The sequence below is a fragment of the Alligator sinensis genome, unplaced genomic scaffold, assembly GCF_000455745.1.
Source record: "Alligator sinensis unplaced genomic scaffold, ASM45574v1 scaffold1782_1, whole genome shotgun sequence".
Classification (NCBI taxonomy): Eukaryota; Metazoa; Chordata; order Crocodylia; family Alligatoridae; genus Alligator; species Alligator sinensis.
The window spans coordinates 724,044-736,446 of NW_005842767.1; the positions used below are offsets into that span (position 1 = coordinate 724,044).

At 54.2% G+C, this 12,403-nt stretch overlaps 1 protein-coding gene across 1 annotated transcript in view; it reads left to right on the plus strand.

The window, feature by feature from the left end:
* Positions 1-12,403, plus strand: part of IGSF21 (immunoglobin superfamily member 21) — a gene marked incomplete at its 3' end in the record, with an annotated part of 194,903 nt that overhangs the window by 165,278 nt on the left and 17,222 nt on the right. Inside the window, exons 5-6 of the mRNA XM_006034741.3 lie at positions 8,583-8,698; positions 12,321-12,403. The exon at positions 12,321-12,403 is cut by the window's right edge and continues 389 nt beyond it. Coding sequence (XP_006034803.3) covers positions 8,583-8,698; positions 12,321-12,403 — 199 coding nt within the window. The remainder of the gene's footprint in view (positions 1-8,582; positions 8,699-12,320) is intronic.

Consider the following 12,403-nt stretch of genomic DNA (forward strand, 5'->3'; position numbering starts at 1 on the left):
TTCTATAGCTGGATTTAAAGAAGGCCTGAATAATTTTATGACCACTAATAACATTTGTAGCTATGCAAGCTATGCAAGCTAAGATAATAAGGGCAATCAAATCTTATGCTTCAGGGCATAAAATGATCACCCACAGGGAAGAAGGAGGAATTTTTCCTCCATGTACAATATTGCACTGTTGAGTAGGTACATTATGGCTTTCATTTTCTTTCCTTCGCAGCATCAGGTGCTGGCCTTTCTTCGAAGGCTGCAATATCCGATTGCTGTCGTAGACTGTCACGCCTTTTGCACAATGCCAGGGTGATGCAGTTTGCAGGCAAGACAAGAGCAAGGCCCTAATGTCTTGACTTCTCCTCCTGTGTCTAAACCACCGTTCTTCCATAAGAGGAAAATAGAAGAGGGGCATTGCAACAGATTACGGAGTTAGGAGATTGTAGCCCTTTCCTTTCCTTCCTTCCTTGTCAGGAGTGTACAGAGGGCAACATTTCTCCTTTCTAATCAGCGTTTCTTCTGCAGAGATGCAAAAAGGAAGGATTTCCCAGTAGGTGGGAATGACTTTCACTCTCCAAGTCCGTTGCGAGTAAGGCCAATAGCTGCATAATTAAAACCTGACAAGTCTTAGGTCAGTAGAGATGCTTTACGACTCCCTCCGGGCTGGTTCGAAATTCACTGCTCTCGGCATTAGGTAAAGTTTCCTTCCTCCAGACAGGACCTCTAATTGCATGTGATAAGTGACTTTGCGGTCTGTGGCGCACAGGTGCACGGGGTGGGGGGATTGTAAGGGAGTGAAGCAAGAGGGGCAGGCAGCAAGGGGCCAGGCAGTCATGTGATGAAGGCTGCGCTGGAGCACTTCTCACCAGTCCCAGGTGACGGCAGCATTTCCCTGCTCCCATATGGCCAGTGCTAATTGCTGACAAGAAACTGCGCTGCTTGGAGTCTCTTATTAGAGCCTGTCTGGGATTAGCTGGGTACGGGAGAAACGCCTGTTTTGACAACACACCGGGGACCCGATCCTCACGCTGGAATAAATGAGGGTAGCTCCTCTGATGCCAGAGATGCAATGCAGATTTATGCTGGCGGTGGATCAAGCTGAATTTCTGCAATGGTTTCCTGGAAATCGCAGCCTGGAAAAGCTTCTTAGATCGCTCCTCCTGCTCTCTGCTGTCCCTGATCTGAGGTGAGGTGGAGCATGGGCGTACGAAGGCTGCCGTGCCTTCTTGTGAACTGCCCCACATTTCAGAGCTTTGGATGGGTTCTGCCTTGATGGGTTGGAGGTCATGTCTGCTGGGATGGCTGCATACAGAGCCTCGCCATCTAGACCTCTTGGCACTACTGTAATATAAGCAGATTCCTAGTGCTCCTTGGAGGAATCACGTGGTGCTTCTATTTTATTCTTGCTGAAATGGAAACAAAGGGAATCAAACTAGGTTTGGCTGCAACGTTAAATTGGCGCAGATCATCCACAGGGCAGCTCCTCCACAGCCAGGGCAGGCGAGAGGCTAGCGAAGTCGAGCTACTGGAAACTCTCATGCCTCCTCTCTGCACTGGTATCTGTATGTCCTGTGTGTTGCCACCACCCATCCATCTCCCACCTCACCTTTGGGAGAGATTGCAGTCCTGTCTGTCTTCCTCAGGTCTGTGGGCTCTTTCAGGAGCCGTGCCAGGTTTGGTGGCGGGTGAGGGCAGATGGTCCCAAAGGAGGCGGCTTTGAACATCTCTTCCTGGGCGGTGAGCTCCTGTTGTCCATCAGAAGGGAGAAGAGTGGCTTTTATTCCAAAGTGCAGCACTGTTGTTCCTGGAGATGAACACAGTTCTCCTCTTGGAGACCCTCCTTCCCACCGGCTGTCACGTGGCAGGAGCTCTCTGTTTCCCCAAATGCAGAGGCTTTGCCTGGCTGGGGGCAGGTTCGGTAGCTCCGGCCACTAGGAAATGCCTGGAGGAAGGCATGTAAGTTGGTCCGGCAGAATCAGCAGCCTCATTGATCGTGCATCCTCAACATCCCGCAATGGGCTCTACCGTGGGGATGCCAAAATCCCGCTTAGAAAGATGGAGGCGGTATCACCAGTAATAAGAACCGCTGTTGTGAATCAGACCCCGCCTCGCCACCCTGCCGCAAGTGGCAAGTCTTAATTCAGTTTTCTCCCTCGCAGTAAGGACCTGCACCCCCTGCTTCAGAAGCCACACAGGAGACAGCATCATGGTCCTATGAACAGGTTGTGCTTTATGGTGCTCCCAGGCTGCCATGGATGTCCCTATTGCCTGAGTCACTAAATAAGATGCAAGAGCAGACCTATCTCTTTACCTGGCTTCCAGTCCCAGGCAGGAAGAGGAAGCTTTTTTGCTCTGGAACGTGGGAGCCCTGCGGTCACTCGTAGCCAGGATATCATCTCAGCACCCACTTCCCAGTCCTCATGGACAGAGGCCAGGCCTCGGATGCCACCAGCTGCACCTGCAACCTCAGCAAAGTCTTTGTGGCAAGCAGGCTTTGTGGAGATCCCCGCGGTATTCTTTCTTGCTGATGTTATAGCCCTTATAATCCCACAAGCTTTTTGTTGGGAAGACGATTTCCCTTAGGATTAACGCAGTGACAGACTCGCCGCTCTCCAGCAGTTGGGAACGTGGGTGGATTCTGCATTTCCACCCCCAGCCTCCCCCAAGGGAGCTCATGAGCTGGCAGAGAAGAGAGGAAATGGTAAATCATGTCTCCTGTGATCTCCAGCGCTGTGCAGTTTGCAAAACCAGTGTGTGCGGGCTCCCAGTGGAGGGGCGCAGGGGTCCTTCTCCCCACTTCCAGGTCTCACCGACTGGGCAAGTCTCTCTGGAAAAGTCGAGTGCCTGTTGATCGTGGTCACTCCAGTCCATCCTCTGAACCCACAGAGTCTGGGGCATCTCCGCTGGCTTCTTTGGCTCTGGGATCGGGACCCTGCACCCCGTGGCTCCGGGTCTGAGTCTCTGCCACCGGCGCCATGCCAGCCACCCTGCCAAATCACCCTGAACTTGCTACGTCTCACCAGGCCAAGCCCTTCCCAAGGGAGATATTTGGAGTGGAATGAAACTGCCGGCATTAGTGGAAGCGAAAACCCTTCGCAAAGTTTTTCTCTGCTCCTTCGTCCTTCATTTGAGACCGCCGCCTCCTCCGTTCCTGCTGTGACAGAATCACCTAGTTTTTTGGGGGCTGAGTTAGGCACTTAAATGCAGGCATGGCATCGGAGAGAGGGTGCTACCTCCGCAGCATTCACACCCGCGGAGGGAAATGCTAGAAGAGGAGCGTTGTCAGGAGAGGCGAGGGAACATGCTTAGCTCTGTTTTGGGGGAGATGAGGCCACGCCGGTGGAGGGGGAGGGAGAGCCACGACACGAATGCAAGGCATCACGGGAGGCTCATTGGCGCGGGAGATAATGCACCTCCCTGGGTGCGACGACAGCAGGGGGCAAAACTCTTCCCCAGGCACACGTGTTATCTCCCAGGAGCACGCGCACACCTTGGCGTGTCGTTTAATTAGCGCGGTGCTGCGACGCAGCTGCCAGGATGAGTTCTCGCCTGTTCAGGTCTTCCCGTGCCCGTCGCCGCAGTTTCCGAGTGGTTCCATGAGCACGTCAAGCATCGTTATGAGCCCTATCCTGGGGTAATAGGAAAGGAGTAAGGGCTTGAAGCAGTGATTTGGGGGCTTCTTCAGGTTCACGGTTGCCTGTGAATGCACGAGACTGAACTCAATGACTGAAGAGCCCCCTTCCAGTCCCTTGCTGGTGTATCTGCCCTCCGGCTGCAGGCTGGGTCATGATGACTTGAGTCTTTGGAGGGTCGGGGGAAAATATAAGGGAAAGCAAATAGGGCAGTCCAAACTGTGGGGCTATGGGGATATGGGAAGGCTCACGCTGGCACCCACCAATCCAGACTTGAGGCCCTGAATTCAAGGGATGTCCTCCGGCCCTGGCATGGACTGCTTTGACATGGACACTTGCTCCCAGAGCATCCCTGGGTCCCTGCAAGATGCCAATCTCCATCTGGCTGAAGAGGGACCTTCTGGATTTGCCCTTCTGGATTGCCCATTACTTCCATGGATGCTCCACCAGTGAACTATGCTGATCAAGCCCCTTCCTGCCTGTCGGGCACCTGGGAAATGACTGCGCATCTCCTCACATGGGCTCCAACCCACAGCACCGAGGAAACAAGGTGATTTTTGTTCCATTGGAGACATCCGGCTAATTGCAAGACGCTTCCTCCCTTGGCTTCCCCATCTGCTGCCTGGAGCCTCCTCAACTCATCCCTGCCAACCAAGCCCCCATTGCTGCTTCTGCTCCCCTATGTCTCATGCCTCCTCCCTCTGTTCAGAGGTGCCGGCACCTTCTCCACCAGTTGCATCCCCTCCGCTCTGCTGGGTATTTGCATGTTCTGCGATTTGCATACATTCTTAACGAGCTTGCGTTTGCCGCTGCGCCTCCTCGGAGAGCAATTTGTTGGAAACCTCAAAGCCCCAATCTCATCAAGGCTGATAACGACCTACAAGGGAAGGGGAGTTTCCACCTGCTGCTGCTCCCAGCCAACGAGCCCCCTCCTGGTTCCCATCCATTTGCTTTTGGCAGCTGATGCACTTCGCTCACCAAGGCGGCCTGGAGAGACAGACGGGAGAGGAGCTTGTGGGACAGGTGGACGGAGGGTGCTTCGAGCCACACGTGATGCTGCGGCAATGATACCGGGATGGAAAGTGGGTGTTGTTTCATTTGGTCCGAAGCTCGAGGCAAGGGGGAGATAACAGCCCACAGTAAGTATGACACACACCTGAGGCTGGAGGACACCAGCTCACATGCACTGGAGATCAGTGGATTCATGCATCTTCTGTTGACTTTAAACGAAGCCAAGTGTGGTGTCTGCAGCTACACAGACAAAAGACAGCGGTGAAGGAGCTTGCAGAAAGCTGCCAATGCAGAAACCAGCTGTCCTGACTCGGATGGCTCTCCATTATGTGAGAGTGACTGCATCAGGGATGTTCACGGGGTCAGTTTGGCAACCCGGAGACTGAGATATGGTTTGAATTCTTCCCACATATACAAGAAATGTGATTCATCACAGCCTTGCTCCAAATGTCCTATCATGTATTATTACTGTTGTGGCCCCATCTGGGATTAGAGGCCTATTATGCAAGGGGCTGTGTTTAATCAGCCTGGGACAATGCCAATCCAAAGAGAGACACTGGAATATAAATAATAACCGGACCTCTTGTTTGTCTAGGGCAATCAAAACACATTCACATCTGCAATGAACCCAGCTAAACACTCAAGGGGGAGGCCCTACTCTGGGAAATCACACATTTTTCAGGAGACAAGCGGAGCAGAAAATCTTTGTCGGTAAGAACCGAGGAAGCTTCCCAAACTGCAAGCGCCTGATGTGGAACAGGAGCACTGAATCACGGAGAAGTCAGCACGTGGCCAAGGGCGAATGGATTAGCTCTCCTTATGCTGCGAAAACAATGAGGCATCGTACTGGCGGCTCTTTAAAAACCAGAGTAAAGCACAGGAGACACCAATCAGGAGAGTGCTGCGCAGAACCATTTGTATTCCGGGTTTGTGCTTGCTAAATTATTTTATTAGGAGGGAGAGAAAACTAGAAGACTTTGAAATCAGGTGCATCTTTGCTGGAGCGAATGGCTGCCTCTCCGGAAATCCAGCTACCGAGGCATCTATCAGAGCAACGTATACCGGAGCCAGAGTCGCTTGATGCAAACTCACACAACTACTTTCACATCAGTGGAGCCCTGCTGATTTCCATCAGGTGAGGCGCAGGGTGGCTGCTTTCAGCGGCTTAGCAGTCAGTGTTTTGCTCAAGGTGGAGATTGTCCCATTGACAATGGTGGAGTTGCTCTGGTTGGCGCCAGCTGAGGATGAGCCCGGTGCCAGCACTACCAGCTTGCAGGCCCATGACATATTCTGCAATGGGGCAGGATTATTAACAGCTTTTGGCCTTCAGGGACTCCTCCAGGACCTGGTAGAGCGCATGGCAAGCTGAGCACCAGCTCTTCGTTTTCATTCAGGCCGACCTCGCAACCAAGCAAGGCTGAGCCAAGGACCCAAGGACTGCGCCCTGCATGAAAAAGCACAATGCTGTGGCACCTGCAGTCTTGATACCACCAACCAGAGACCACTGGTCATCTTGCAGCACCGATTAGGGAGCACTGGCGGTCCCGCACCACTAATCAGAGGGCTCTGGTGGTCTCATGCCACCAATCAGAAATCACTATTAGCCCACTTTCAGGGCACGAGTGAGCCTTGCCTACCAGTCGGGGATTGCCACCCCATCAAGCAGAGCGCTAGTGGTCCGCTGTTTCCAATCAATGCTGCCTGTATTGTGTCTTCGGTAATACCTCCCTCCTGCTGCTTGATGAAGCCAGTGTCCTAATCCCTGCTTTTCACACCATGAGCCAAGCCTGTATTAAATCGAGGTCATTGAGGTGGGTGTTTTTGCAGCCGTTTTAACTTAAGATATCATCAAGCTTTGGTGCACCCTGCCCGCAGTGGGCATCATAGCCAGGTTCATGCAGGCTATGTGTCATGATACGTGGCTGTTGTCTTCACGTCCTGGCACAGAAGTGGCACATGCCACCAGGGGACACCTGGATGAAGGAGCAACAAGGCCATCACCTCCTCCAGGCCAGACAATGCCCTTGGAGGCCTCTGTCCCTGCCCAGGCTAACAACATGGACTGCGGCTGCCCACAGGTCGGGTTGGGAGGCCCGAGCAGCTCACGTGCCCTCACACAAAGCTTTCTCCCCGCGGATCCTGCTGCTGTGATTAACAGGCAGGAGGAGACACCTGCGCGGGGAATTAGGACCCTGCAGCACAGGGGCTGAGCTCCCCGCTGAGCAGCTGAAACATAAAAGGAGGCATCGCTGCCGAGCAGAGACGGCAGTTTGTGTTTATCTCTCCTGTCATTTACGGGCCCAGGCTCGGCTGCTGTTACTGCTCAGTTCAATATTTAATTTTCACATAAACCAGAGGCTTGTTGCTTTTTTTTCCCCCCCACCCTGTTTTCTTTAATTCCCTCTGGCTGTGGCCGCCGATCTGCTGGGCTTTTATTGTGCTCCCTTTCATGGGATTTTTTTCGGGGAGACGGGAGGGCCCTTCTTCTGCAGACATCAGAGTCTGGCTCAGCTTCCCATCACAAGGTCGCTCCAGTCCCCCTGCTCCTCTTCTGCTTTGGTGCCTGGCATTTTACCCTGTCGCCTGGAGGATGCTGAAATGGGAGGGTGAGGGCATCGTGCAGTATTGCCCACATGTAATGATATTAATTGGATTGCATGAGCGTATCAGGGAGACCCAGGGAACGTATGTCTAGGTGCCGGGCAGCGATGGGCAGTGACTTCAATGGTGCCATCTCTAGGTGTCAGGCAGCCACAGGAAGCACGTTGGGGCTACAGCACTATTGCTGTCAGACCCTTGCTCAAGTCATCCTGGTTGAAGCTGGAAGAGGACCCATGTCCAAAAGTTTTCCAAGTCCGACAGCTTTCCAAGTCTGTTGTAGAGGTAGCACCATGCTGCAAAGCTCACAGCCCACACAGCCCTCTCACTGGGACAATTTCATTGTTAGCATCTGTGAGATCCTTGGTCAGAAGAAGCTGCTGCGCGTTGCCGCTTAACCCTAAGCGTCCAAAATGCAAGAACCACATTGCCAAAACTCCCGAGAGAGGCTTTAAAAACAACTTTTAAAAAAATTACCCCTAAGTGCATGATGCTTTTTGTTTGTACGCTGGTTTCTGACATTCGAGGAAGAGGAGGTGCTCTGGGACAAGCACTTGGAAGATGGCCCCAAGGGCAGGGGTCCATGTCTATCCTCCACCTCCTGGGTGGATGAATAGCCACGTTAGCCGAAGCCCGCGTCTGAGGGTCCTCGGACCCCATAGGACTGAGCCACGGAGGCTGTTTGGAGCTGTCTATCAAGGAGCTGCGGGGAAGGGGGGAGAGCTCAGAGGAGACATTTGCCGTGATGCAGTGACTCACACGTTTGAGTAATACGGTACCAGTGGGGGAGGCAGTCGCATCCCTCTCGGAGCAGGCTGGGATGTGTCACCGGCTGTACGACTGCAAACTGCTATTCGCCCATGAACTTGACTAATTGCACAAGCTGCAAACACCTGCTCAGCAACAGGACTGGGGGCGGGTGTGCGGAACAGGCGTGGGGGGTGAGGATGGTGTGAGAGGGCCTGGTGGGTGTGCATGAGCACAGCACGTGTGTGGACGGTGTTTGTTGTACGTGTGTCCATGGGACGCACGGGTGTGCAGGGAGGAGTTGCAGTGTGCTTTGCACAGAGGTGCGTGACGTGATGCATGTGTATGAGGGCTTGGGTGGACCCGTGCCATGGTGCAGTGGGTGCGTGTGTGGTGGGGAATATCTCAGCACATGTGTGTGTTGCCCTGGGGCACGTATGTGGGTGTAAGTGTGATATACAGGTATATAGTGTGTCTCTTCTGCATCTTCACCATTGCAGGGCCCGGCCGCTGTCTCAGCTGGTGACGCTCTGGGGACAGGACCTGTCTGCTGGGGCTCGGGACACAGTGTCAGGTCACTCACCCTGTCTTTCTCCCCGACAGCTCCTCCCACCTCTATCTCAGTCATCGCCGCAGACACGCCAGCCCCTTTCAGCCGCTACGAACCACAGAACTTCACCTTGGTCTGCATCGTCTCTGGGGGGAAGCCTGCCCCGCTGGTGAGTGTGCACCGGGGACCCTGCGCCCACTGTTTCTTACCTAGCACAACCAGGGATGTCTGCCTGCCCAGCCCTCCATCTCCCCAGCCCTCTGGGCTATGCCCAGGCTGAGCATGGGTGAGCATGCATGCCCTGGGGGGTTGCTAGAGAGTGCCTGGGGAGCGGCATTGCCATCCGCAGTCTGCATCCAGCACAGGTTGAAATCGGGACCCCCAGAATTACCTGCAGGCCAAAGGGACACTCCCATTTCACTTGCATGGATGGTGATTAGACCATCACCAACACCTGCATCCTACAGCCCAAGCCAGCTGTGCACAGGCTGGCTGGTGGCAGGGGATGATGCTCCTGAAAGGAGGAGCACTGAGGGCAGGCACATCCATTCAATCATAAAACCACAGAAAATGGAGGTGGGAAGAGACCTCAGGAGGTCACATCTAGTCCAGCCCCCTGCTCCAAGCAGGACTGACCCCAAGTAGATCATCCCAGTCAAAGCTTTGGGGTCCAATCCAGGTGGAAACCACCAGGGACGCCTCCGTTCCCTATGGAGAGCGGCTTGGAGCAGGCGATCGTGGGGGTAGCACAGACTGAAAGCAGGGAGGGATGCAGAGATGCATTGCAAGAGCGTCATGGGAGGATGCAGGTCAGGATCGACGGGCCCAAGCAGAGCTGCTGGAAAGGGCTCAAGGCTGGAGGAACCGAGGGGGCTGAGGTCTCCACTGAGCAGCACGTGGTGGGAGCGCGGGAGTGGGAGAGCAAGGGGCCGGGGGCCTGCGGTGCAGGGGCAGAGTCTTCCTTGAAAGTCACTCCTGTTTGCCCGCAAACAGCAAGCAAAGCAAACCATTGCAAGCCAGCAGCAAAAATGCTCCTGTTGCAGAGAACAGGTGGAGCTGCTGCCCTCTCCTGGAAAAACCAAGCCAGAGCCCAGCGACGGCTGTTGAAGGCTGTGATACAGAGCGGTGCCTACTGCCTCGCCTAGGGCAGCGTGGTTTCGGGAGGGGGGCATTGGTGCAGAGGCGGCCCAGGCCTCGGGTCTGCTGCGGGGTGCAGCGCTGTCATTCGTATGCCCTCCCATTTCCCAGCTGCATGAGAGATGCAGGGTAGCGGAGGTGGGCCGATTAAGGGTACAGATTAGGGCAGCGGTGGGCATGTGGGGGGTGCTGGGTACTGATGGAGGGAGGGGGTCGTTATGAGCAGCTGTGCTGAGTGGGAGGCACTGGGGCTCTGGAGAGGCTGCCAGGGCTGAGCCCACCAGCCTCAGTTACTTCTCAACCGGGTAACTCCACCCATATCCTTCAAAGAACCACTGGTGCGAGGTACACCGGTTTCGTTTTATCCGTTCCTGCTCATCCCAAAGCAGCGTTTGCAAAAGGCACAATGACTGCTCCTTGCTCCCCTACCGCCCAGCAGCCAGGCACCGTAACAGCAACCTATGTGAGGAGTTATCCCAGGGTAGCTGCACATCTGTCTGTCCCTGATCCCTATGTAATTGGCTTGGGTTTACAAATCACCCCAAGGTATGCATGCACATTTGTCCGTGTCCACACGGAGAGGTCCTTTTCTTCTCCAGCCTTCTGGGAACCCAGAACAGTGCAGTTAAATGGGAGATATTTTGCTGCGTCGAGGCTGCCTTCAGCAGGTTTTGTCGTCTTTTAAGGCAGCCTCTGAACTTATTTCCTGAATGATTTTCCTTTAAGTAAACATAAGCAGGAGGCCAATGGGGTTCCTTTCTCTTTCAAAGGCTCGGGAGGTGTTTCTGTGCGTTCAGGCTGATGTTTAAGGCATTTAAATAAAAATATTTTGCTATTTTTAAAACACTTATCACCAAACAGTCCCGCTGCCTTTACATTGCACCACGGCTTCAGAGACTTGAAAGGAGCCCTTTGAAATGGAATACAATCCTGCTTTAGCGAGGCATTGTGTCTGCAAGGGATTTTCATGCTGAACTCCCAATACTCAGACCCGCTCCCCACCCCAGCACGCCGACACCTTCCTTGCTGACACCCCCCTTCCTTTGCTGAGGCGCACACACCCTCACATGTTCCTTCACACATGTGTGTGCGCACACCTTAGATATGCAGATGCACATGCCTACACGCTTGTGCATGCACCTTCGGAGACAACCTGCATGCATGCATGAATACACACACACACACTTCCTCACCTTCAGCCATACTCCATCATTTGTATTCCTTGCTTTCCAGTAGTGCCTAAGGGCTCCACTCAGGATCAGGGCCCCAGTGGACTGGGGGAGAGAGTCCTGCCACAAGCAGCTGACGGAGGTGGACCAGAAAGACCGAGCGTGTGAGAAGGGATGCAGCATAGAGGCAGCTGCACCATCACCTTCGCCCCCAGACTGCCTCAAGCAAACGTCCTCCCCTACTCTCCTGCACACACAAGCCTGCACTATCACACTCAGCGTGCTTCACATCCCCTGCTGGCTGTGCACACTCACTTGCTTCCTCTCACATACACACTTCAACCTGTTCTTCCGCTCACGCTCATCGTATCACTAACACACTCAGATTCTTTATGTCCCCTCTCTCTCTCACACGCACACTTTCTCAGTCTGTGGCACAACCAGTCACACTCCTGTATTTCGTACACACACGTCACTGGGGGGCTTAGCTGCTCGCTGACACAATAGATGCACATGCCTCTCTGCTTCTCTCTCTTGTACATCCCACTTTGCACATGCATTTTCTGTCCCGGTGCCAGTGAGGCAGCCCAGGACAGAAAAGCAGTGAGTAGGGTGGGGGATCACTGCTATTTCAGCACTTTCTTTCATGCTGGCTGCCTCCCAGACTCAAATTCGGTCCTAGCCCAGAAAACCGTCCTGTCTGCCGGCCTCTTGACCCGTCCAAGTTTCCATCTCAGCTGTCCCTGTCCCCTTAGCTGGTCTGGGTGTACCTGAAAGTCACTGTGGGTAATACAGAGCAGCGGCTTTAGGGACTGGTTCTGCTAGGGCTGTCCCTTTTAGCTGCCAGCACCTAGGACCAGGAAGTTAGTAGGGCCCAGTTCTGGTCCCAGCTGAGTTCATCCTGATGCAGCTGATTTCTGGCCTCACAACGAAGTGCTGCAAGAGCACAAGGTGGAGCAGAAAGATGGAAGCTAATACAGCCTCGATCCTACTCTCACTCGTGCCTCTTTCGGCTCCTCGGCGTGTTTTATAACCACTCCGACATAAGCTGTTGGGTTCCCGGGGATCTGTGGACGGCTGAAGGCACGAGCAGCCATTGGAGGGTCTCTCCCAGCATAAGCCAGAGGACATCACACCTAGGTTGGGCATTGAGAGGGAGCAGCTGAAGGCTTTGTCCCACAGGGAGTTTCCCTATGGCATGGCACGACCTGCAGGCCACAGCCCCATGGGCAGGGTGTGCATCCCAAAGAGAGCCTTGCATATGTGGGCATAGACCTACATGGGCATAGACACCTCCGATCACTAGGGAAGTCTGTCTAATGGATGAAGGCAGCGGCAAAGTTGTCCTTCCTCCAGGACAGTGCTGTCTCCTGGGGGTCCCAGCACACCAGGGAGGTGGGGGGCGTCTTGGCTAGTGCAGAAAGGATGGTTTGGGAAATGCAGTGGGTGGCAGGAGCCCATGGCCCTCTCTCTCTGCCCCTCCAGGTGTACTTCAAGAGAGACGGGGAGCTCCTAGAGGTGGTGCCCCTCGTGGAGCCTCCAGCCAGCGCTGCCGGGTTGCAAGACGG